Raw genomic sequence first — 26,707 nt, forward strand, 5'->3', positions numbered from 1 at the left:
ACCAAGTGGAATTCAACAGGATTAACTGGATGACGAGAAATCATCAACCATGCAATGTAAAAACATTGATGTAATTGATGTGGCATTTAATGGCTCTCCGTACTGCCTTGTCCCCAACCCCCTACCATTATCTTCTTTGTTGTCCCGGACAGCAAATGACTCCTTCTCCTCATTTAATCAACTACCTGGTACAATCAGCTCTGCTTTCTTATGTTATTTTTGGAGACTGGGTCTCATTGTAGCCCAGGATAGCCTAAAGTTCTCTGTATACCCAGGAATAACCTTGAACATAGGTTCTCAAGCCTCTGCCTCTGTTGCTGGGATGACAAGCACTCACCACCATACTCAGCTAGTTCTATTTTCAAACTATGTCACTGACCCTCACTGCAGACTAATAGTTCAATTCTGGATGATACTGCACTTGCATTCCTTCTCCTGCACCACTTTTACTTCCCAGCAGTCTACCCTTCATGAAGATGCCTCTGAAATTGCACAGCGATCCTATGTGCTCTCTTCCCCTCACGTGGTAAATCCCAACCTATCAGCTCCTCATTAGAGGGTCTTTTGTGTGTGGCCTGTTCCACTCCCAGCTACTTCCTGCCCATTCATGCTCCAGAGGACAGCACTGGTTGAGCTCTCATATAATTTCCCTTACTTGTTTTGCAATATGCTGGGGGTTTTTCTACCTATGAAGTTGTCTTCCCTACCCTGATTCAGTCTCTCACTCCTTCTTGACCCTCCTCTCACTCTCACCCTTTACCCAATATTGTGGCAGAAATAGAAATAAATGTCCAGATGAAAAGGCCAATGTGGTAAATCTCCACATTGCCCCTTGGCAGCAGGGCTCATTTATATCCAACTGTGGGCAACGCCAAGTTAGCCATTAACAGGTGCTGTAAGTACAGTGCCTGGTATCCACAATACATGAAAATATTTAATTTTTCAAATGAGAAAAGAAATAGAACTTAAAATTTTAATATATAATATTAATATTTAAGTCTATAAACATATAAACTAACATATATGACTATGTGAATATATGTATGTATTTTTACATATGTATTTTTCGCACAGTCTTATACAGGACTATATAATCACTTTTTTTTTTAGTGGAGGAGGTCTACTGAGAAAAGTATTTGGAACCCACCAAAGTTAAAGCATGGCCTATGTCATATTTGGAATTTTTTAATTCAGAAGGTTAAAATTGAGTTTGATCTATTTTTTAGTAACAGACTAAGTTTTGAAATCAGGTAAAAAATATAACATTCAACATTTCAGGAAGAAGTAAACTACATAAATATAACTTGTGGGTTTTCTTATAGTTTAGAGACAGAAGAAGAACAACAATATCTTGCCTCAAGCTATGCTACCATCTCCACTGACTCATTACAAGGTGGAAAGAAGTATTTGGTATGGGTCCAAGCTGTCAATGCCCTAGGCATGGAGGACTCACCACGACTACAAATCCATCTGGATGATATAGGTAAGGAGTGAGAGATGCTACATAGCTTTTATTACAGACAACTAATTAGCATTGATGGCATCAAATGGTCTAAATCTGAACAAAGTACACCTAAAGTTCCCACAGATCATAAACAATCAAATTTTTCTGGTATTCTTTCCCCTGGGGCAATTCTGCAAATGGACATCATTCCAGGCTCATTTCTAAATGGCGGTGATACAAATATATTTTTGAGAACTTGTGTTTCAAAAGCTAGGGAAACCTTTTTTTTTTTTTTTTACAGTTGATAATTCTAAATTTTTAATTTTTTTTATTCTTTTTTAATTAAAATTTCCACCTGCTCCCCGTTTCCCATTTCCCTCCCCTCCTCCCAAATATTGCCCCCTCCCCCCACTTCCCTCCCCCTATCCCCACTCCTCTTCTCCTCCCCCCACTCCATTCCCCCTCCCTCTCGATACTGAAGAGCAGTCCAAATTCCCTGCCCTGCGGGAAGACCAAGGTCCTTCTATCTACGTCCAGAAAGGTGAGCGTCCAAACAGGCTAAGCTCCCACAAAGCCAGTTCATGTATTAGGATCGAAACCTAGTGCCATTGTCCTTGGCTTCTCATCAGTCTTCATTGACCGCCATGCTCAGAGAGTCCGGAATCAACCCATGCTTATTCAGTCCCAGACCAGCTGGCCTTGGTGGGCTCCCAATAAATCAGTTCCACTGTCACAGTGGGTGGGTGCATCCCTCGTGGTCCTGATTTTTTGCTCATGTTCTCCCTCCTTCTGCTCCTCATTTGGACCTTAAGAGCTCAGACCGTTGCTCCAAATTGAGACTCTGTCTCTACCTCGATCCATCGCCAGATGAAGGTTCTAAGGTGATATGCAAGATATTCATCAGTATAGGATAGGGTCATTTCAGGTTCCCTCTCCTTAGTTGCCCAAGGTACCAGCTGGGGACATATTCCTGGACACCTGCGAACCCCTCAAGAGTCAAGTCTCTTGCCAACCCTAAGATGGCTCCCTTAGATAGGGTATATACTTCGCTGCTCCCGTATCCATCCTTCCTATATCCCAACCATCCCAATCCCCCGAGCTCCTCCCATCCTCCCCTTCTCATATTTCTCATCCCATTTCCCCTTTGCCCCATGCTACCTCACCCGCAAGTTCCCAGTTTTTGCCCTGCAATCTTGTCTACTTCCCCCTCTCCATGCGGATGACTATATGATTTTCTTTGGGTTCACTTTCTTATTTAACTTCTATAGGATCACACATTATATGCTCAATGTCTTTTATTTATGGCTAGAAACCGATTATGAGTGAGTACATCCCATGTTCCTCTTTTTGGGTCTGGGATACCTCACTCAGGATAGTGTTTTCTATTTCCATCCATTTGCACGCAAAATTCGAGAAGTCATTGTTTTTTACTGCTGAGTAGTACTCTAATATGTATATATTCCACACTTTCTTCATCCATTCCTCCATTGAAGGGCATCTAGGTTGTTTCCAGGTTTTGGCTATTACAAACAATGCTGCTATGAACATAGTTGAACAGATGCTTTTGTCATTTGATGTGGCATCTCTTGGGTATATTCCCAATAGTGGTATTACTGGATCTTGGGGTAGGTTGATCCCAAATTTCCTGAGAAATCGCCACACTGATTTCCAAAGTGGTTGCACAAGTTTGCATTCCCACCAGCAATGAATGAGTGTGCCTCTTTCTCCACAACCTCTCCAGCAAAGGCTATCATTGGTGTTTTTGATTTTAGCCATTCTGACAGGTGTAAGATGGTATCTCAAAGTTGTTTTAATTTGCATTTCCCTTATCGCTAAGGAGGTTGAGCATGACCTTAGGTGTCTTTTGGCCATTTGAATTTCTTCTGTTGAGAATTCTCTGTTCAGATCAGTGCCCCATTTTTTTATTGGGTTCATTAGCATTTTAAAGTTTAGTTTCTTGAGTTCTTTTTTTTTTTTTTTTTTTTTTTTTTTTTTTTATTATATATTTTTTTTTATTCTTTTTTAATTAAAATTTCCAACTGCTCCCCGTTTCCCATTTCCCTCCCCTCCTCCCACACATTGCCCCCTCCCCCCTCTCCCCTCCCCTAACCCCACTCCTCTTCTCCTCCCCCCAGTCCATTCCCCCTCCCTCTCGCTACTGAAGAGCAGTCCAAATTCCCTGCCCTACAGGAAGACCAAGGTCCTCCCACTTCCATCCAGGCCCAGGAAGGTGAGCATCAAAACAGGCTAAGCTCCCACAAAGCCAGTTCATGTATTAGGATCGAAACCTAGTGCCATTGTCCTTGGCTTCTCATCAGCCTTCATTGTCCGCCATGTTCAGAGAGTCCAGTTTCAACCCATGCTTATTCAGTCCCAGTCCAGCTGGCCTTGGAGAGCTCCCAATAGATCAGTTCCACTGTCACTGTGGGTGGGTGCACGCCTCGTGGTCCTGATTTCCTTGCTCATGTTCTCCCTCCTTCTGCTCTTCATTTGGACCTTAAGAGCTCAGACGGTTGATCCAAATTGGGTCTCTGTCTCTCTCTCGATCCATCGCCAGATGAAAGTTCCTGTGCCATTCTCCTTGGCCTCTCGTCAGCTCTCATTGTCCGCCACATTCCGAGAGTCCGGTTTTATCCCATGTTTTTTTCAGTAGCAGTCCAGCTGACCTTGGTGAGCTCCCAATAGATCGGCCCCACTGTCTCAGTGGTTGGGTGCACCCCTCATGGTCCTGACTTCCTTGTTCATGTTCTCTCTCCTTCTGCTCCTCATTATAACCTTGGGAGCTCAGTCCGGTGCTCCAGTGTGGGTCTCTGGCTCTATCTCCATCCATCGCTAGATGAAGGTTCTATGGCGATATGCAAGATATTCATCAGTAAGATTATAGGATAGGTTCATTTCAGGTTCCCTATCCTCAGGTGCCCCAATGAACTAACTGGGGACATTGCCCTGGGCATCTGGTAGCCATTCCAAGTTCAAGTCTCTTGTCACCCCTTAGGTGGCTCCCTTACCTAAGGTATGAGTTTCCCTGCTCCCCTATCCAACCTTTCTTTATCCCCATTCACCCCGATTCCCCCAGTTCCCCTCATCCTCTCCTTCACACTTTTCTCTCCCCATCACCCCTCATCCCCATCCCACCCCACCCCCAAGATTCCAATTTTTTGCCCATCAGTCATGACTATTTCCCATAGCTGGGAGGATATCTATATGTTTTCCCTTGGGTTTACCCTCTTGTTTAGCTTCTTTAGGATCACAAATTATAGACTCAGTGGCCCCTATCCATGGCTAGAAACCAATTATGAGTGAGTACATCCCATGTTCTTCTTTTTGGGTCTGGGTTACCTCACTAAGGATCGTATTTTCTATTTCCATCCATTTGCATGCAAAATTCGAGAAGTCATTGTTTTTTACCGCAGAGTAGTACTCTAATGTGTATATATTCCACACTTTCTTCATCCATTCTTCCATTGAAGGGCATCTAGGTTGCTTCCAGGTTCTGGCTATTACAAATAATGCTGCTATGAACATAGTTGGACAAATGCTTTTGTCATATGATAGGGCATCTCTTGGGTATATTCCCAAGAGTGGTATTGCTGGGTCCAGGGGTAGGTTGATCCCAATTTTTCTGAGAAACCGCCACACTGATTTCCAAAGTGGTTGCACAAGTTTGCAGTCCCACCAGCAATGGATGAGGGTACCCCTTTCTCCACAACCTCTCCAGCAAAGGCTATCCTTGGTGTTTTTGATTTTAGCCATTCTGACAGGTGTAAGATGATATCTCAAAGTTGTTTTGATTTGCATTTCTCTGATCGCTAAGGAGGTTGAGCATGACCTTAAGTATCTTTTGGCCATTTTAACTTCTTCTGTTGAGAATTCTCTGTTCAGTTCAGTGCCCCATTTTTTAATTGGGTTAATTATCCTTTTAAAGTCTAGTTTCTTGAGTTCTTTATATATTTTGGTGATCAGACCTTTGTCTGTTGCAGGGTTGGTGAAGATCTTCTCTCAGTCAGTGGGTTGCCTTTTTGTCTTAGTGACAGTGTCCTTTGCTTTACAGAAGCTACTCAGTTTCAGGAGGTCCCATTTATTCAATGTTGTCCTTAATGTCTGTGCTGCTGGGGATAAATGTAGGAAGTGATCTCCTGTACCCATATGTTGTAGAGTACTTCCAACTTTTTCTTCTATCAGGTTCAGTGTGTTCAGACTAATATTGAGGTCTTTAATCCATTTGGACTTGAGTTTTGTGCATGGTGATAGATATGGATCTATTTTCATTCTTCTACACGTTGACAACCAGTTCTGCCAGCACCATTTGTTGAAGATGCTCTCTTTTTCCATTGAATACATTTAGCTCCTTTATCAAAAATAAGGTGTTCATATGTTTGTGGGTTAAAATCAGGGTCTTCTACTCGGTTCCATTGATCGACTTCTCTGTTTTTATGCCAGTACCAAGCTGTTTTCAATACTGAAGCTCTGTAATAGAGTTACCAACTTCTGTATTAGTTATTCTTCTCTTGCTGTGCTAATACACCATGACCAATGCAACCTACAAAAGGAAGAGTTTGTTGAGTTTATCATCTCAGAGGGTGAGAGTCTATGATGACAAAGTGAAGGCCTGGTGGCAGACACCAGGAGCAGCAGCTGAGAGTTTTCATTGTGATCCACAAACAGAAAAGAGCAATAGATGACTTGAAATGGCAAGAATCTTTTGAAACATCAAAGCTGCCCCCCAGTAACATACTTCCTCCAATAAACCCATACTCCCTAATGTTCCCTAAATCACCACCAACTGGGAGCCAAGACTTATGGAGCACATCATTTAAACCAACACATGCACCACCTGCGTTTCTAAAAAAAAAAAAAAACCTATGTTTGCTTCCTCCTAAGAATAGCTGTTTCTGCAAAAGCTTCTAATATCCTAAATAATTAGCTAGGGGACTCTTCAAGGTGAATTGGTTTATTCAGACTTAGCAGTGCAATATGGCTATGTATACCATTGTAAACTCTATATGAATTCAAAGAGGGTGAGGCAAGAGATTTCAAAGGCAAAATGAGGATGACTATAAAAATTGTTTTGGATTAATTACCCTTGCCTGTAGAGATTAGTAACAAAGATAGATAGTATCAACCCAAACATGGCCAGACAGCTGATGAACAGACATTACACAAGCATTTTGTGACCAGTCCTGTCTGTAATCATGCACATGGCCATGAGTTCCTTTCCCTTTCTATCCTCACCCCCAACTTTATTTACTTAATTTCTATTAAGAGGGCTTAACACAGTTATTATGTTTCGATTCTGATCATTTTTACAGGGTTCAGAATACTTAATGATGCTATTCTGAATGCCTGCACCAAACTCAAGTGGGAAACAGGAGGAGGACTATAATTTATAGCCTTAATAGTACTTAAAAAGATTTTAAGTGGTCCCAGAGCCCTGAAAGTCTACTTTCTTTACTCCAGAAAAATTTAGAAATTGATTCCTATTGAAACAAAGCTTGTATTAGTAAAAGTGAAGTGACTGTGTAAAGCAGGGGTTATAAATCAACCACAGTGAGCTATGGAATGGAACTAGTTTCACTTTGATGTTTATGCTGTTTAGTCCTGTATAAGACTGTACTGGAAAAGCATATTTTAGCTTTATAATTCTCTATAAATTGCCTATCTGCCTACATAAGTTTAGGTAGTTGTTAATAAAACAAGAGTTTCCCAAAGTACAATCTATGAAGTTATGAATGAATTAATTGATAAAGGATATTAAGTTGTAACAATATTTCCTAGATCTAGATGCAGGCTGTTGAGTTGATAATTTATCTAACAAAGACAAAAGCTTTCATCTTTATATTATACACATAGAATAAATGAAAAGTATCAATAATGTATTCTGTTCAGATAAGGAAACTTATAGGGCCTAGAAGGATGACTCAGAGATTAAGAACATTGGCTGCTCTTCCAGAGGTTCTAAGTTCAATTCCCAACAATCGCATGGTGGATCACAACTATCTATAATGAGATCTGGTGCTCTTTTCTATCCTGAAGGCATACAAGCAGGCAGAACAATGTATATATAAAAAATAAGTAAACAACAAACAAATATTCTTAAATTACAAGTGTATATATAGTTTAGCAATATGAATATTCTAGTTACTACACAATTTCTTCTATAGTAACTATAAGATGACCCATCAGCATGTCAGTCCCCCTTTCAGGACACACAATAATTTCTTACTCTTAGAGGACTTGTTCATTGTAATTGGAGAAGAAAACAAATTAGCAGTCAATGTAAATATTCATATATTTCCCTATTCCCCAGTAGAAGAGAGTATTACTATGAAACGTATGTTATCAAGCAAGATTATCTGAAATAAACATTAATGGTGTGTTAGCTTACTGTTACTCTGACAATATACCCGAAATAATCAATTCATGAGAAGGAGGGATGTCATTTAGCTTGCCATTTTGGTAGTAACAGTCCACAATTGGTTGATCCCATTGCTTTGGGCCATGGCAGAGAAGTACATCATGGTACGGTACCTGGTGGAAGAGGCTGCTTACTTTATAGTTGCTAGGAAACAAAAAGTGCGAAAGGAAGAATCAGAGTCCCAAATATACCCTTTGAAGTCACATATCTCATAGATCTATGACCTTCTACTAAAGTATGCATCTTAAAGTTTCTGTCATCTCCCAGTGGTGTCAAGCTGGGTACTAAGCCCTTAACATATGGGACACTGAACACATGTAAAGTTAAGGTCCCAGAAGAAAAGATACCTCCTTTATCTCTTTTTTTATACTCCAGATAATGAGGCCAGCAGTTGGTGTTTCTTTAGGCTTTTAAGAAGTATTTCTTTGTTACATAATAAATCAGAAAATAAGACAAGTTCTATCAGCTGTTACTTAGATTATGAATTTATGGGACTTTGTACTTTGAATTTTGACATGTCTCTATATTGATGAAAAGCTATCAATTTCTTCCTGGGGAACTCTCTTAACCACTAGTATTTTGTTTCTTTTTCTAGTAATACCTTCTGCATCCATCATTTCCAGAGCTGAGACTATAAATGCTACTGTGCCCAAGACCATAATTTACTGGGATAGCAAAACTATGATTGGAAATGTATTCTGTGAAATGAGACACAAAGCAACAACAAACCAAACGTGGAATGTAAGCTAAGTTTTCATTTTTCCTTAGCATCTGAGGAAATGATTTACAGAACAGCCCATTAACAGTGTTCAGACTGGACTTAGGAAAGATTGGTTTCTCACACTTTTGACTGAGAGGATATTTGAACTACTCTAGTTTCAGTGATTACTGTGTGTTTCTGAATAGGATTGTTTCCCAAAATGATCTTCTGACTTCTCTAAATTGTTAAATATAGTGAATTTACAACTAAATGGGATCATTTTTAGTTCCTTAGCATTGTCTCTTAGGATGAAATTTACATCCATATCCATGAATATGAAACTAAAGCGCTCTATGCTGAAATTGGACAGCATGATTCAAAATGGAGATGTTAGAGTAAGATGTCTGTAACAAATTCCCAAGCATATATATGCTGGGGGAACTCTGTAGTGATGAGGCAAGCAGGCCTGCTTTCCTGCCACTCAGCTCGTGGCCGCCTGGCTACCTTATCTCCCAAAATAACAACACACAAACTGTATTCATATAAACACTGCCTGGCCCATTATATCTAGCCTCTTCTTGGCTAATTCTCATTTCTTGCTTAACCCATTTCTAATAATCTGTGTAGCACCACAAGGTGGTGTCTTACCGAGAAAGATTCAGCATGTCTGACCTGTGTCCATCTTGGGCTGGAGCTTCATCGCCTCTGACCCAGAGAGGAGAGGCATGGCAATTGCCTCACTTCCTCCCAGCATTCTTTTCTGTCTACTCCACCCACCTAAGGGCTGGCCTATCAAATAAAGAAATAAATAATTTCTTTATTAACCAGTGAAATTAACTCCTCCATCAGAACTCCTTTAACCACTGCCTTTGAGATGCTGGCCTACTTTGGGCGTGGCCTTGGGTGCTATAAAAGCAGATGCATAAACTTGCTCAGTCTCTCTTGGCTGCTGGATTCAGTTCCTGTTCCCTGCTTGTACAGAGGATTGTTGATCTGTGAGTCTACCCCTAATAAAGAACCCTTTATTATACTCAATTCTGAGCTAGTGTGGGACTACTTTATTGTTTTATATATATATATATATATATATATATATATATATATATATATATATATATTAGCAACTTGTTAGTATTAAAAAATTAAAACAAAAGAATTCTCAGAGACACAGGCATTCTTTGAAGATACGTAGCAAAACTTGTGAGAAAGTCTGTAGCTAACCACGGCTGCAGTTGTGAGGAGGTATTGGCAATCTTTTAAAGGGGCCACTACAAGTTACATAGGGAGAAAACAAAACCATTGAGCTATCTAAGGAAAAGTCAAAGAATACTTGCATTATTTTTCATTTCTTAAGTGTGATTAATAATATCTGGACATGGTTAGCCAGTTAGGTGCTATTGGTCCCTTGAAGGACTAAGATATATCAATGACAGACACCTGCAATACCATCCCTATTCATCATAAATCCTCTGAAGGTATAGATCCTACAAGGACAGACACTTGCAATTTCATAAATAAAATCCATGAAAGTTCCATTTATGGTCTGTACAGAAGGATGCATGTCTGACCAACTAGCTCTGTCAGTAAGACTAATGATAGAGAACAGGCTTCTAAGTTTCTCACCCTGATATGGAGAACATAGTGTAGTAAGAAGTCATACTTTTGCCCATCCATAAATATGTGTGCCTATAAGACTGAGATGTAATCATAAGATTACATGTACATATTACATGAAAGTGCATGATAATAGGGAGATATCATAGCTGTTATTGCACTAGTGAAATTGCAGATGAAAGTAACCGTTTTCAGAGTCAGTGGCCCTGCTGACTTTTCCAGGCAAGGTTCCTCCATCTGAGAATAATTTCTCAGGTGGGTTGATATCTAGATTATCTGAATTATGACTATATTATTATTATCATTATTTTAAGTAAAATTCAAAGATGAATAATCTTTTAAAATGTATCATTGTGATTAAAACATTAAAATGAACTGCAAATTCTAAGATGTTTATCTAAGTCTCAAAGTAGTTTTTTAAAATGTCAGTTTATAAAATACATAGAGTTTTTCTCTTACATAAGTCTGACTAAAATAAAGATCTTGAAAGCTTGTTTGTTTTAAAAGACACAGTAGTGGTAAAAATATACTTAATTTTTAAAAACAATATTTGTATTTATATATGCATTCACACATATATACAGTTAGCTTAGGTACAGAGTTGGTGAAAAGAAACTGTGTTTCCAGAGACTGAATGACTGATTGGAACTTCAACACTGTGGGAAGACTGGAATGTTCAATGTCCAGAGTTCTAGCCCTCTGGCACAGCCATTCCTTGCCCACCTCTGTGACAGGAGTTTTAGTGCACACATCCTCAGGATGCTGAAGCTAGCATATTTTTATAGCACGTCAGAAAAGGCAGTAAATCATTCAAAGGTTTAATGTTGTCCCTCTGATCAGGTGATCAGCTTTGTGTCTGCTTACCTCCTACACTTTCCCTCATTATGACCTCTGTGTGAGGGTAAGGGAGTTCACACACACTTTCCCTCATTATGACCTCTGTGTGAGGGGAAGGGAGTTCACACACACTTTCCCTCATTATGACCTCTGTGTGAGGGGAAGGGAGTTCACACACACTCAAGGTCATTGAATCTTACATTCCTAACAAATCACTCTGGAGTACAACTAGATTGAAGGTTAACTCAAGCAAACTGCTAAAAGTGGTGCCGGGCTCTTTACAATGTGTTCCTGCAGTCATCTTTCAAATTATGAAGTGAAAATGTACCCTTATAATACAGAATGTTGTGTGATGATATTTTCCTAGGGAGATGTAATATATACACACATAAATGGGGAGAGTGGTAGATGGATGGAGTATAGATAAATAGATCATAGATATAGATAGATCAGAGATAGAAGATAGATGATAGACAGACAGACAGACAGACAGACAGACAAACAGATAGATGGAAGGGAGAAGTCTATTCACCACAGAAAAGGAACCCATGACAGAACAAACGAAAGATTAAACCAATGTCCAACTTAGTGAAGCAATTAACTTTTATTGGGTTCCTAGCAGGACTAGGTGGCAGGTTTGCCACAGGAACAGGGATGACTCAAAAATAGCTGCATCACCCAAAGGTCCCAAAAGTAGTGATGACTCACTGAAAGCATCCACCCTGGAACTGTCTGCACAGCTTTGAGATAACTCAGTCTCTTCTCTGTGTAGCACCCAGCTGCCAACGACCCCTCCCCAAGCAGCTGTTGGCACATTTTTATGCTAGGGAGGAGAATCTTCCAAATTTCTCTTCTCTTGGTCAGTGGCATGAGTTTTTGTTTACCTCCTGAACTTCTATAACAAGTGTCATGGTGCTTCTACTCCTCCCTCCTATCCCCATCATATTCGTTATCTTCTGTAATCCTCACAACAAACCTCACAACGTTCCTTTGTGACAGGTAGCTTTAACTCCATTGTATAAATGAAGTAAAGCCTGAATGAGTCAAGTCAAGGGTTTCCACATTTGCATAGTACCTAAGTGCCTCTCACTAACTCTGTATTGCTCCAGAGACCCAGTGAATAGTCAGAAAATGAAAGCAACAGGTTCCAATTCAAAGCTCACATTCCATCCCCTCTACCATGCTTCTAAAATACAGCCACTAACACAGGAAACGGTAGATCACCATTTCTTTCCAAAATGTTCCAGTCAAGTCAAAGATAGCCAGGATGAAGCTTTGTTTAATGTTTTCATCTAGGTCATTACAGTAAAAAAAGACTGGAAAGTTGAAAAGGGCTGTACTTTCACCTCAGCTCTAGGATGACAGTCTTTATCAAATTAGCTGGCAGGCAGTGACAGAAAGCTATCTAAGGAAAATCTTGTGGCTCAGATCACAGGGTCAAAGCTCTGTTCTTCTGTGTAGCCGGCAGCACCCTTCTTCTAACTGCTGCTAATTGTAAAGTTAGTGGATGCCTCAATCTGCTGAGCTTAGTGATACATTCTGAGACATTTACCCAAGAGAATGTTAGGCCAGATTTAAATCTTAAGACAAATGGCTGTTAAAGGGGGTAAGAAAGCCTAAGAAAACACCAGGTATAAACAGCAGCATTGCATCTCTCCATAATCAGGATGTTCTGATCAGCCAAGATCAGAATCTGCAAGACCTTTAATATAGACTTCACTTCCTCAAAGAAATTCAGTTCACAATCCCTTCTTGAATTCCAAGATTGGGTTGGGACATATAAAGAAGATTTAAGAAAGTCTCAGCAATAGCAGTAGGAAAATAAGCCAGACATATTGTAGTCCAACTTACAAAATAAGACCAGATCTCCAATGATGGTTGTGTATAAGTGAGATATGTCAATAACATAGACACATTTGTGTCATTTCACATCAAAATTTTGAGTAACAATGAACACACAAGTTAAAAATTCATGTACATTCATTTCATTGACTTCAGTTTGCGAGTATAAATGTAAACTACATTCCCTGGCATAGAATGGCCCCTCTCTTTGGTTATCAGAATATTGATATAATGGTCCCTAAGATATTGGAATTACCCCCAGGAATCTCTTGCTAGAATCCTAGTCCCAGACAGAGGGGGTAAGTCATCTCCCAAAGAGAGTTCACAAAGCTTTACCAACTTGTCAGACCAATTTGAAGGACAGCTGGAACCATGACAGTGGTGATGGGTGGGCCACACCTTAACCGGAATCACTTAGCAATGCCACGTTTTACCTTTTATTTGAACTTAAACTTCATTTCAGACCTTATAAGATGTACTGGACCTCCTAGTTCTCCTCCCAATATGGCCACATTGAATAAATCACCTCATCCTGCTTTTCATTATTTCTTGGTCTTTTTAACTGACCCATTGTAGATGAGTGACTGTGCCTAACTTATTGGGCTGCCAGCTTTATTTAGGCTCTAACCCTAAAAACTTTGTTAACATTTTTGGCAAGCCATGGACTCCAGGAACAAAGGAGACATTTGGAGTGTGTGGTAGTTTGAATGAGAAATGTTCCCCTAGTGCATCTGATCATATGGTGCTCTGTTGGTGGTAACATTTGGGTAGATTTAGGAAATGTGTACTTGCTAGAGGAAGTCTGTCACTGGGAGTGAGCCTTGAGGTTTCAGATCTACAGGCTGCTACCAGTTCACTCTGTGTTTCCTGCTTGTGGTTCAAGACTGAGCCCTCAGCATCCTGCCGCAGCTGCTGTGCCTCCCCTCTGCCATCACGGACTCTTATCCTTCTGGAACTCTAGGCCAGATAAACTCTTCAATAAGTTGCCTTGGTCATGGTGTTTTATCACAGCAAGGAAACATAACTAGTACAGAAGTTGGTACCAGGAATGAACTTGTTGTGAAGAACCTGATCATACAGGAATTGCATGTATTGGTCATTCCTATGGTATCTTAAGTTGTGAGACTATAGAGAAATTCATTTTATAGTTTACCTGAGATAAAGTGAGTATCTGCTTTTTATTTTGTTTTTGTGGTTTATATGTTTTACCTTTTTATAATTGAAAAAAATTTCACAAAGATACATTTTCCAGTTGTAGGTCTCTGTGTTGTTCTCATATACTGCAAAAAGAAACTTCTCTGACAATGACTGAGCAAGGCACTGATCTGTGAGCATAGCAAGGTGTCATTTTATTGCTATGTTCTTTTAGAAGAACAATAGTATTTGGTTTTCCACTAGACCCATGAACTATCTAGTCTCAGGTTCTTGATCATCCTAGCAATGTCTGGCATGGGTTCCATCCCATGAAGTGGGCCTTAAATCTCAGCAGTGTTTGTCATTGTTAAACCAGAATATCTTGCAGACAGGTCACCTATGTAGATCTCAGGGTTTGTAACTTGATTGGTGTTTCTACTCTGGTAGCATGAGTACCTTCTAGATCATGAACACTAGTCAGTAGGGATCAAGTTCCTAGTTGGTCCCTACTGGCCAACTCAAGTAGATGTAATCCATTGCAGAGAATGGGGTTTTATGTGGTGGTGTAAGATATATAGTTGGAGCAATATCTACCCCCATTATTACTGACTCCACTTAGATTTCTTTCATCTAGTCATGTATTTTTAGGAAGCTTCTACAATAGTAGGTTTCCACATAGTACCTCAAATCGTCCTTAGTGTTGGTTTCTCTTCCCTATATTCTCTCCATTACCCCTCTCTTTCATTCCCCCTTCCCATTTAACCCTCCCAATTCAATCCCTCCCATCTCTCCATAACAATACATTCTATTTATTTTATTTTCCCTTCTTTGGGAGATCCCCTTCTCCTTCCCAATCCCTTACTATATCCCTAACTTCTGGGGTTAATTATGAACATTGTAGCGTCCATATCAAAGACTTAAAAACTAACAACCATGCCCCATGATGGTAGCACATACCTTTAATCCCAGGACTTGGAAGGCAGCAGCAGGTGGATCTCTGTGAATTCAAGGCTAGCCTGGTCTACAGAGAGAGTTCCTTAACAGCCAGGACTACATAGAGAAACCCTGTCTTGAAAGAAAAGAATTAACATTCAAATATAAGAGAAAACATACAATATTTGGGTATGGGTTACCTCACTCAAGATGACTCCTTTTAGCTCCATCCATTTGCCTACAATTTTTATGATTTTTAAAACAGTTCAACAATATCCCATTGTATAATGTACCACTTTTCATTTTTCATTCATAAATTAATAGACATCTAGGCTGTTTCCAATTTTAGCTATTATAAACAGAGCAGCAATGGATATGAATGAGCAAGTTTCTCTGTAGTAAGATGTAGAGTCCTCTGGATGTATGCCCAAGAGTGGTATAGCTGGATTTTATGATAGATACATTTTCACCTTCCTGATGAATCCACACACTGATTTAGATCATGGTTGTACAAGCTTGTGCTCCCAGCAGCAATGAGTAAGTGCTATGATTTCCTTATATGAGCTGTCCTTTGTTTTCTTGATCTTGATATTTTTGACTGTTGTGAGATGAAATCTCAAAGTAGTTTTGATTTGCATTTCCCTGATGACTAGGGATGTTGAACATTTCCTTAAGTGTTTCTCAGTCACCTGTGTTTCATTTTTTGCAAACTCTCTGCTAGGTTATGAATTACATTTTTAATTATATGCTTTCTTGATGCTTAAAATTTTTAGTTCCTTATATATTTTAAATACTCTTTCCAATGGGCAATTGACAAAAATCTTTTTCCATTCTTTAAGCTACTCCTTTTCCCAAATGATAGTTTCCTTTGCCACACAGAATCTTCTCAGTTTTACAAGGTCCTGATTACTAATTGTTGATCTTAGTGTCCATACTATTGTTGTTCTCTTCAGAACATCTTTTCCTACACCAATTAGTTCAAGCCTATTCCCACTTTCTCTTCTATCAGGTTCTTATGATGATCATATGTTGAGGGCTTTGGTTAATCTTGTATAGGATGATAAATATAAAACTATTTGGATGCAGACATCCAGTTGACCAGCATCATTGGTTGAAGATGTTGTCTTTTCTCCAGTATGTATTTCTGATTTCTTTATCAAAAAATGAAGTGTGGATATGAATCTTCAATTCAATTCCATTTATCAATGGGTCTTTGTGTGTGTGTGTGTGTGTGTGTGTGTGTGTGTGTGTGTGTGTGTGTGTGTGTGTGTACCATGCTGTTTTTACTACTATAGCTCTAAAGCACAATTTAAGGTTAGGGGTGGTGATACCTCCAGAAGTTCGGGAATTAATAAGGATTGTTTTAGTTATCCTGAGTTTATTGTGTTTTCATATGAAGCTAGAAGTTGTTCTTTTTTAAAATTTGTATAAAATTGTGTTGGAATTTTGATGGGGATTGCATTGAATCTGTAGATTGCTTTTGGTAGTATTGCCATTTTCATAATATTAAACCTAATGATCCATGAGTACGGGAGATCTTTCCATCTTCTAATATTATCTTCACTTTCTTCAGTGTCTTAAAGTTTTTACAAGTCTTTCATTTGCTTCATTTAAGTTACCCCAAGATATATTTTTTGAGTCTACTGTGGAAAGTACTGTTTCCCTGACTTTTTCTCAGTATGTTGACCATTTTATATAGGAAGGCTACTGATTTTTGTGAGTTAATTTTGTATTCAGCTACTTTGCTGAGTATGTTTATCAACTATAGAAATTTCCCACTGGAGTTTTTTGGATCCTTTATGTAAAGTCATATCATCTGAGAATGAAAATACTTTTATTTCATCCTTTCTTTTTTGTATCCTGTAGGCTGAGTTTTTTTGTCTGGACAGCCAGTTAGTTCTGTCTCACCAGCTTCTCCCAAATAACTACACAGAGACTTAATATTAATTATAATTGCTCAGGCAATAGCTTAGGCTTGTTATTAACTCTTATATCTTAAATTAATCATATTTTTATCTGTGTTCTGCCTTACCTCAATATAACGTGTTCATCTCCTGCTTCTTCTGTCTCCTCTAGACTCTTCTGACTTTGCCCTTCTTCTTCTCAACATCCTCCTAGTCTCTCCCACCCAATCTCTTCCTGCCCAGCTATATATAAATTAGTTCTTTATTAACAGTGAGAGCAATACATCTTCACAATAAAAAAAAGGATTATTTCACAACAGCATCCTCTCATTGTCCTTCAGTTGTCTTATTGCTCTACTTAATACTTCAAGTACTATACTGAATAGGTATGGAGAAAGTACATAGCCTTGTCTTGCTCTTGATTTTAGTAGAAATGCTTTGTGTTTCTCTCTGTATAGGTTGATGTTGGCTTTGGGATTGTTGTAAATTGTGTTTATTATGTTAAAGTATGTTCTATTAGTAATCTCTCCAGATCTTTTATCACTAAGTGTTGTTGGACTTTTGTCAAAGACCTTTTCTGCATCGAATGAAATGATCATGTGACTTTTGTCTTTCAGTCTCTTTGTATTGTGGAGTACTTTTATTGATTTATGTATGTTGAGCCATCCCTGCATCTCTGGGATGAAGTCAACTTTATAATGGAGGGTAATGTTTTTGATATGTTCTTGTATTTGATTTGTAAGTATTTTGTTGAAAATTTTTGGACCCGTTTTCATAAGGAATATTTGTCTATAATTTTCTATTTTGGGCTGAGTCTTTGGTTTGGGTTTCAGGGTATGCTAACTGAATACCTTCTAACTATGGTCCTTATTGTTATTAGAGTTGTTGCAATAAGTAGCCCAAATAGAATAGGTTTGGACACTTTTTTGGTTTTGGTGGTGATGGTGGTTTGGTTTTTGTCTGTTTGCTTTTTGATTTTTCAAGATGGGGTTTCTCTGCACAAAAGCCCTGGTTGTCCTGGAACTCACTTTTTATTGTAGACTAAACAGGGCTCAACTCTCAGAGCTCTACCTTCCTTTGCTTTTTGATCAAACTCACATAGTTTTGCCTGCCTCACCTCCTGACTGCCACTGTAGTGGGAGGGTGCTTGTTAGTTCCTGGCTGCCTGGCTAGCTTAGAGCCAAAATAATCACTATAGTAATTAAATCGCTACTTGGCCCATTACTTTTAGCTTCTTATTAGCTAACTTTTACATTACATCTCCATAAATCCGTATATTGCCACAAGGCTGTAGCTTACCAGACAAAGTTCTAGCATCCGTCTCTGGCGGCTACATCGCATCTCTCTAACAACACCCTTCTTCCTCCCAGCATTCAGTTCCATCTTTTCTGCCTACCTAAGTTCTGCACTATCAACAGCCCAAGGCAGTTTCTTTATTCACTAACCAATAAAAGTAACACATAGACAAAAGGACCTCCTATACCATGCCACTGCTGGGATTAAAGGCATACATCACCATGCTCAGCTGGATACCCATTCCTTATGTTAAATTATGTCAAATTCAAGAGACTAAGTAATGGTGTAAAGCAGAAAAAGGATTTTATTCAGTGGCCATACTGGGAGAGAAACAAAGAGATCCAGTGACAGACACCATCTCCACCATGGTACCATCTATCTTTAGGCAAGAGATGTGTATAACTAAGAAGTCCTGGTAAAGATGCTGTCCACTCTCATCATTTTCTTGCTTCCAGCAGTATCCTTCAAGTTGTTGTGACTGTGTAAAATATCTTTCTGGGAGATAAAGTCTCCCTCTGACTAACACCGGAGCCTCAACCTTTTCGTTCTAATGTGAAATTTTTAATGAATTCTTACATTTTGGGAATAATTGTTTCAATATTTTGATCACTAAAAGGAGAGGAACAAATGGCTCTTTAGAATATCTTTTTCCTGTTAGTACAGTTACACTACTTGTATTCTGTGTGTGATATTTGTTGCCGGCACCAGCATATTTTATCTCAAAGCTACAATGTGAAACTGGAGAGTGGGAAGTGTAACTTGTTCTGGCAAACAGACATGGACTGTTGCTCCCAGCAGTGGAGAAGTTCCCTTAGTGCTTTATCAATTCTTGTTGTGGGTTAAGAGGCATCCTTGGCTTTCTTGGAGAAAAGTAAATGGGGGTGCAAGTCAGTATGAAACAGAGTTGAACTTTATGAAGAGATTTTAGTGTAGATTTTAAGCCTGAGGGTTGTGAAAGAGAGAAGCACTTGGGAAGAATGTAAGACACACCTGAAAGCATGGGGTAGACAGGCAGGCTTCTTAGTGTCTCACTTCTTCTTTCCAATAGTATTAAAATGCTGGTGAATTTTAAGGTTATTTTCTTCAAAGATTGATAAGGAACATAATAAGACCACAGTAGCTTGTTAGATGTACCTAAAAAGGATTTGTAAAAGTCTAGACCATGAGATGTAAGAAAGGAAAGATGGAAAGAGATGAAAAAAAGGAGAAGAGAATAAGTTAGGTGGGAGGAAAGGAAGGGAAAGAAGTGGAGGGGAGGGAAGAGGAGGAAGGGGAAGGACAAGAGGCCCATAATTAGTTTCAAAAGCGTTTTGAATTCCATTTGTTGAAAAGGGGGTTGAGGAAAAATAAACTTAGCAACATCAAAGGAAGTGATGCCAAAAAGATTTAAGATATGTTTTATTGACTCCTTGACAAACAGGTTTTTTTATTGATTTTTATTGAGTGCTACATTTTTCTCTGCTCCCCTCCCTGCCTCTCCCCTCCCCTTCAACCTTCTCTCAAGGTCCCCATGCTCCCAATTTACTCAGGAGATCTTGTCTTTTTCTACTTCCATGTAGATTAGATCCATGTATGTGAACTTTGTTTGGTCTGGTCAGGAGGGCACACTGCAAGTTGGGGCTGTTGCATGTGTTACTAGAAAAGCAGTAGAGGTTCCTGTGATGTGGAGCCCTGGAGATGAGGTGGGGCACCTGTAATTGTAGAAGGAGCGGCAGGCTGTGTTCCCACCCAGCTCCCACACACCCCATAGCCAAAGCTCAGTGAAACAGCATTTTTAAAGGCAAAAGTCACAGAGACCATAATTTACATCAAAGTTAGATGAGGGTCAGAGTAACTTTGAAACATTCATTTCTGGCAGAATATAGTAATTACTTTAGACAGAACATGACGATTATTTTTTATTTATACCTTCCTCAGTTATTTTAGTTTATGTTAAGTTTGTTAATGTTTGTATAAATATTAATTATTGGTTAGTACACCTGGACCATGGTCAAGGTCATGGAAATATCAAATGTGTTGCCAAGGTAGCTGTAATTATCGTGGGGTAAAAAGCTGAGAACCATTTAAGTAAGCACAACATGGAGTCAGGACAAGATGGTGTTGTTTTAGTCATGACATACCTACATGGAGGGAGATAAGGAACAACTGTATGGTGGGTATCATCAACATCAATCAGGTCCAAGAGAAATGAGTAGGCTTTTAGAAAGACCCCAGAGAGCCAGAAAGGAGCAACCATGAACGACCATGTGTCAGGGGAGACAAACAGGACCCAAGTACAACACAGGAGAAGCCAGACCTTTTACCATCATAGCAAACTAAAGACTTGTGTGGGAATGAGGCAGCTTCCTATCACCCACAGAGAAAAGTTCCCATCTCCAACCTGCTAGAGAAAGAGGTTTCCTGGAGAGACTGTGGAGAATGTAGTAAAGAAAAGCATGGAGGGAGAAAGCTATTTTACAGTTAGAAAAGGCATTTGCTATAGGAATTGTCAAACCATTTGCCACTATGCAGTATAAAATCTAGGTCTGTACAAATGTTTACATCAAAGACACCATATTTAGGCCATTGACAGCCATTATTTAATTTTGTGTGTGTGTGACAAGATGATGCTACAGAAGAAGGTTGGCCGTTCGGGTCTGATTTCTGCCCAGGACAAGGCATTTTGAGAAAAGGTACCTGCAAGAGTCCTTGAGCAAAAATGGGTTGTATCCATTATGAGGCTTGATAAGTCAAGCAAGTGGAGGGATGTGAGGGAAGCCTCTGCTTCCTAATCTCCCAAATGTGTGGCCATTGTCACATCCAGGAAACCAAGCTGAGTTTGGGCATCCCCAAAACTGACTGGTTTAGAGCAATGAGTTCCAATCCAAGCTCAAGTGAGGCTCCGAGTTGGTCCAGAAACGGCAGTTGTCCCAAAAATGAGAGACTTACCAGAGAAAAAAAGAGGCCAGTGTAGGGTGTGGAGAAACAGCAGTAAGCACAGAGGGGTAGGGGCCCCAAAGAGCATCTGTCTCAGCTGAGCCCCCTCATGGGTTTTGGCACCATTATCATAGGTCTCAGGTTAGGAGCTCGAGTGTACACTGAGGGCGGATGGATTGTCTGAGCAGTGTTCAGACCCATGAGGCGGAGTGTGTGCCCTCTTACATGTTTAAAAAAAATGGCAAGGTTCACAGCAGCACTTTGAGTCAATGTATGCAACTGTCTCTAATCCCAGGAAGCAGGAAAAGGGGAGGAGGTCTTACGTTTTGAGAAAGGAAAGGGTGACCTTGAGAATGTGAGGAGAATAAGGGGGGACCCTTTAGCTAATATGATTCTCTCCATCCTTTAGAGTAGACAAAACTTGTTCTTGGTCAAGTAAGTAGAATCTCTGGCTGCGTAGACACCTAACATTCTGCTTATGCTGGGTCAATCACTTTGGCTAAGGGACAACCCCTAGGAAGAAGGGCTCACTTGCCATGCTTAAGAGATAAATAGAATAATTAGCTCTTTAATGAAGTTTGATACTCTTCTTTCTGCCCCAAGTTCAATGGCAACATAGAGCCATAAGTCTGCATGCTTTTCTGAATAATTCAGAAAGTATTCAGAATTATTCAGAAAAGTGAGACTTTTCTTTATTTTCTAAACATGTTTTCCAGACTTTTTGCTTGTAAGTGAGGGTACAGAGAAACCACCAAACTGGACCACACAATTTATAGAAAGAAAGCTTTATTTGAAGAAATTCAAAGCTGCCATGCAAAATGCAGGAAAAGTCTTGATATTTTTAAAGAGATGGGCTGCTGCAGAAGGAAGTGGGAATAGCCTGGAAATTAGAGTATCAAGTGGGAAAGTCTGTGAGCCAGAGAAGCCTGGGGACTAGAGAGGAGACTTTAATATGTGTTACTAGGGAACTAGATGCCGCATTACTGGAGATATTTTACTGTAGGGACAGATAAGGGAAGTAGTGGCTCTTCCTAAAAGACAGAAACTTGTTTCACGAGTTTCAGAATGCTGATTTTAGGGTTTTGTTTATCTGCTAGCAATCTTCTGTTTACCTAACCAGAGTCCAGCCTGAGCTGAGCTCAGAATGCCATTTAGGACATTGTCAATGTCACTGCCATGTTGGGGGTCCACTTTGAATCATGCATCCCCCAATATTTTGTACTTCTTACTTAAATGCTTGTGGCTACTTATAGGCCATGCATGACATTCATGACCTCCATGACAGCTTAAATGTGTGGTTTTCTCCTTCTGTAGCTGAAGTTTTACAGCATTCCTGATCCAGGAGTTTTCTTGTTAAATTCTTATAATGTCCTCATTCTTCCGTTTGAATCTATTCTCAAACTGTTTTATTCAGAGCCCCAAAGGGTTAATTAATTAATTTCCCCCGTATCAACACAGGGCAGGTAGACCCTGATAGCTTGAATGCTTTTATAGGAGAAGTGGGAGCTATGTAAATGAGCTCTATAAAAAGTACCAGAAGTCTTTTGAGCACACACTTCCCCTTCAGCTCTCCGGCCCACACCCATTCTCTGGGGTGCTTTCTTTCCCACTATAACGTTTCTGTGTTTCTATAACAATACAGCAAACTGGTGCTTCACATCCTCCCCCTCCTCTGAGTGCCAGATCCTCTCCTTCAGCTACTCATTATCTTTGTCGTCTTCGTCTTGGCGCCTTAAGCTCCTATCAAGAATCGACTAAGGGGCTGGAGACATGGCCGCTGGTTAAAGTGGACTTCAATGCTCTTGTAAAGGACCAGGGATCAGTTCCCAGCACCCACATGGTAGGTCATACCTATCCATGACTTCAGTAAGTCCCTTTCCACGTGGTGCTGCAGTGAGCCCTGGTCCCTCTCTCCTGGATGAACCAGCTGATATGGGGTATGTTTTTCACTTTCCTTGATAACAGATGATACCAGAAATAAAATCATGAGTGCATTCCTGAGCTATTTTCTCTCCTATTTCCTTTCCATTGCATTTTTAGAATCCACTTTTCTTGGGTGTTTTATTCGCTCTCATTCACTTGTGCACACACTTTCATATTCATATATATATATATATATATATATTATATATATATATATATATATATATCTTACATAAATCTCCAATTTAACAACTTAGCTTCTGAGTATTAGTTTCTAATTTTTCATGGGTAAATGAGATGTTTTCCTCATTCAGTGAAGTCATCCATACAAGTAATCAGCACTTGCCCTGAATTCAACCACAACACCAAATAACTGAATGACAGGTGCATATCAGAAATCTTAGTGATAGTTAGATGGGACAAGAGGATAAGTTCAAGATTATCCTCAGATACACATCACTTGAAGCCAGCCAAGCCTGTGTCAGATTCTAACTCAAAAAAAAAAGTCCACTACAGAGAAAGAATATGAATGATTACAATGAAATTCTCCATCCCATGGTGGGGAGGGGCAACTCTTCCAAAGTGCAAAAGGTATCATATTTTGGAATTTCTGAGATTTCCAAGTTTGTCAAATATAAACCAGTATGGATTTTCCTTTTAATTTTAAAACCTGCATCTGGTTGTGTGTGTTTTATACAAAATACTCTATTCTTGCCTGTTTTCTCTGGCTCTGGGAAGTGCCCAGGAATCTAGTAGTGTTCCATAGATCTGCTAATGGAATAACCCATCCTAAATGCCCATCACATCACCTCACTACCTCTGTGCTTCTATTGTAGGTTAAGGAATTTGACACCAACTTCACAAATGTGCAGCAATCAGAATTCTACCTGGAGCCAGACAGTGAGTATGTATTTCAAGTGAGATGCCGAGGACGAGGTAGAAGAAGCTGGCAGCCCTGGAGTTCACCCTTTGTTCACAAAACTCCCCAAACAGGTGGGTTTGCTTAAATTCTGTGTTCTCTGTGTTTTCATCTCCTTCTAAGCATTCCTGCAGCTTGCCTGCCACCATTGAGAAAGACTTTTCTGTGGAGGGTGATAACACTGAAATCAGCATTTGCTTGGAGCTTTTTAAGGGTGGCCATTTGTGAAGTGGTTTAAACCACCTGGAGATACTTAGGTTTCTACACATTTGCTCTCATTTTTTTCCCGCAAAGGACGTGTTCCACACACAGTTGGGGTGACAGTTCTTACAAACATGCTAACTTGTTATCAGTTCTTGTTTTGAGTTACATTTTTAAAAAAGTGTCACAAAAATAAAAAAATCAAGTGATGTGAATAAACACTGATTATATTAAAAGTAACCAGAAAGTCTTAAAAACACTTAACCATGGAATTAATGATTTTTCAGCCAGGCCTCACTGATAAAGATTTAGAAAGATCTCGTTCCTATTATTATTAGTTTAATTACATATCTATTTAGTCACACCACACGATATCACCGTCTTAGCTGAATAGATTTCAATTGTAAGCAAGTAATAAAAGCAAACAATTACAACTGTCATAATACTCCAGAGTGGCTCCATGAACCGAGATATGCCTTTATGTATAATTTCTATGCCAGGTTTTGTTTTGCTTTCCAGAAACAACACATTTGTCTTAATTATACTCACATCATTAATAACATCAGCCTTCTTGTAACAGCTTGACAACCATGATCTGTGATTTCAAGTAGAAGGAGCCAAGCAAGCCAAGTTATTTTGGCGCCCCCTGATGTTCAAATCTTAGAGATACATTATTAAGGGAATAATTTTCAATAAATTATCAGTTCTCTATTTTTGCAAGTTAAAATTTAATATTTTCTGTCTTCAGTTGGTATTGGTATTGGCAAAACTTCTTGAGACTCAATAAAAAGTAGATTTGCTTTGTAATGAAATTCTTTTTCAAATTTTATTTTATTTTGATTTTATGTGTATGGAAGTTTTATTTACTTGTTTGGGTCTGGAGCCCACAGAAGCCAAAAGAAGGCATTGGATCCCCTGGAACTGCAACTCTGAATGGTGGTCAGTCACAGGATGGGTACTGGCAATCAAACCCAGATCCTCTGGATGAGCTCGAAACTGCTGAACTATGTCTTTAGCCCCAAGTAACCTGGTTCTTTTAAAATGAAATCTAGAGTTGCTCAAATGCATATAATTAAACATAATATACTTAAATTTACAAAGCACTGCTCTCTGTAAGCTTGTTTTGTTTCTCAACATTTTTGGTTGTGTAATTGGCACCATTTTGTCATGATTTGCTAGACAGCACATTGCTCATGGGTCATTGCACTGAGTTGCTCAAATGCTGTGCGCTCTCATCACCACTGATCCACACGCTCAATCTTTCTTGTTGTCCAGTTTTGTCTGAACAAGTGGAATGGCAGATAATCTTTCCCTACTCCAGGTCCAGGGGCAGGCCAATAAATGGTGCATCTGTGTGCATGCCTGTATTTGTTTCTTTAGACAGAATATCACTCTGTAATATAGGATTGTCTTGAACTTACGACAGTTCTCCTGTGTCAATCCTCAAGTGCTGGAAATACAGGTGTATGCCACCATATCCAGCACAGATGTTGTTTAAGGACAAAGGTCTTCCATCTAGGATAAAAGAGAATAAGAACCTACAGAGCCTAGTCTTAAGATTTCTTATTTCATAAGGAGAAATTTCATTTAAAAGGTAAAACAAAAATCAAACTTAAATATTTTTTCTTTTTTATTGATTTTATTGAACTATACATTTTTTTTCTCTGCTCCCCTCCCTTCCTCTCCCTTCTTCTTTAACCCTCTCCCATGGTCCCCATGCTACCAATTTACTCAGGAGATTTTATCTTTTTCTATGTCCCATGTAGATTAGATCCATGTATGTCTCTCTTAGGGTCCTCTTTGTCATCGAGGTTTTCTGGGATTGTGAATTGTAGGCTGATTTTCTTTATGTTTAAAAACCACTTATGAGTGAGTACACATGATAATTGTCTTTCTGAGTTACCTCACTCGATATGATGTTTTCTAGCTTCATCCATTTGCCTGCAAATTTCAAAATGTCATTTTTTCTGCTGTATAGTATTCTATCGTGTAAATGTACCACATTTTCCTTATCCATTCTTCAGTCAAGGGGCATTTAGATTGTTTCCAGGTTTTGGCTATGACAAACAATGTTGCTATGAACATAGTTGAGCACATGTCCTTGTGATATGATTGAGCATGCTTTGGGTATATAGCCAAAAGTGATATTACTGGGTTGAGAAAAGTTGTTTCCTAATTTTCTGAGAAATCACTATACTGATATCCAAAGGGGCTATACCAGCTTTCATTCCTACCAGCAATGCAGGAGTGTTCCCTTTACCCCACAACCCCTCCAGCATAAGCTGTCATCAGTGTTTTTGATCTTGGCCATTCTTACAGGTATAAGATGGAATCTCAGAGTTGTTTTGATTTGCATTTCTCTAATGACGAAGGATGTTGAACATTTCCTTAAGTGTCTTTCAGCCACTTTGATTCCTCTTTTGAGAGTTTTTTGTTAGGTCTGTACTCCGTTATTTTTATCGAAATATTTGTTCTTTTGATGAACAATTTCTTGAGTTATTTATATATTTTGGAGATCAGACCTCTGTCTGATGTGGGGTTGATGAAGATCTTTGCCCATTTGTAGGCTGCCATTTTGTCTTGTTGACCGTGTCCTTCGCTTTATAGAAGCTTTTCAGTTTCAGGAGGT

At 39.3% G+C, this 26,707-nt stretch overlaps 1 protein-coding gene across 1 annotated transcript in view; it reads left to right on the forward strand.

Annotated features, from left to right (window-relative positions):
* Il23r (interleukin 23 receptor) overlaps positions 1-26,707 on the forward strand; it is a 66,132-nt gene that overhangs the window by 19,378 nt on the left and 20,047 nt on the right. Inside the window, exons 5-7 of the mRNA XM_057777871.1 lie at positions 1,323-1,483; positions 8,455-8,600; positions 23,795-23,951. Coding sequence (XP_057633854.1) covers positions 1,323-1,483; positions 8,455-8,600; positions 23,795-23,951 — 464 coding nt within the window. The remainder of the gene's footprint in view (positions 1-1,322; positions 1,484-8,454; positions 8,601-23,794; positions 23,952-26,707) is intronic.

Source organism: Chionomys nivalis, chromosome 1 (assembly GCF_950005125.1).
Source record: "Chionomys nivalis chromosome 1, mChiNiv1.1, whole genome shotgun sequence".
NCBI classification, from domain to species: domain Eukaryota; kingdom Metazoa; phylum Chordata; class Mammalia; order Rodentia; family Cricetidae; genus Chionomys; species Chionomys nivalis.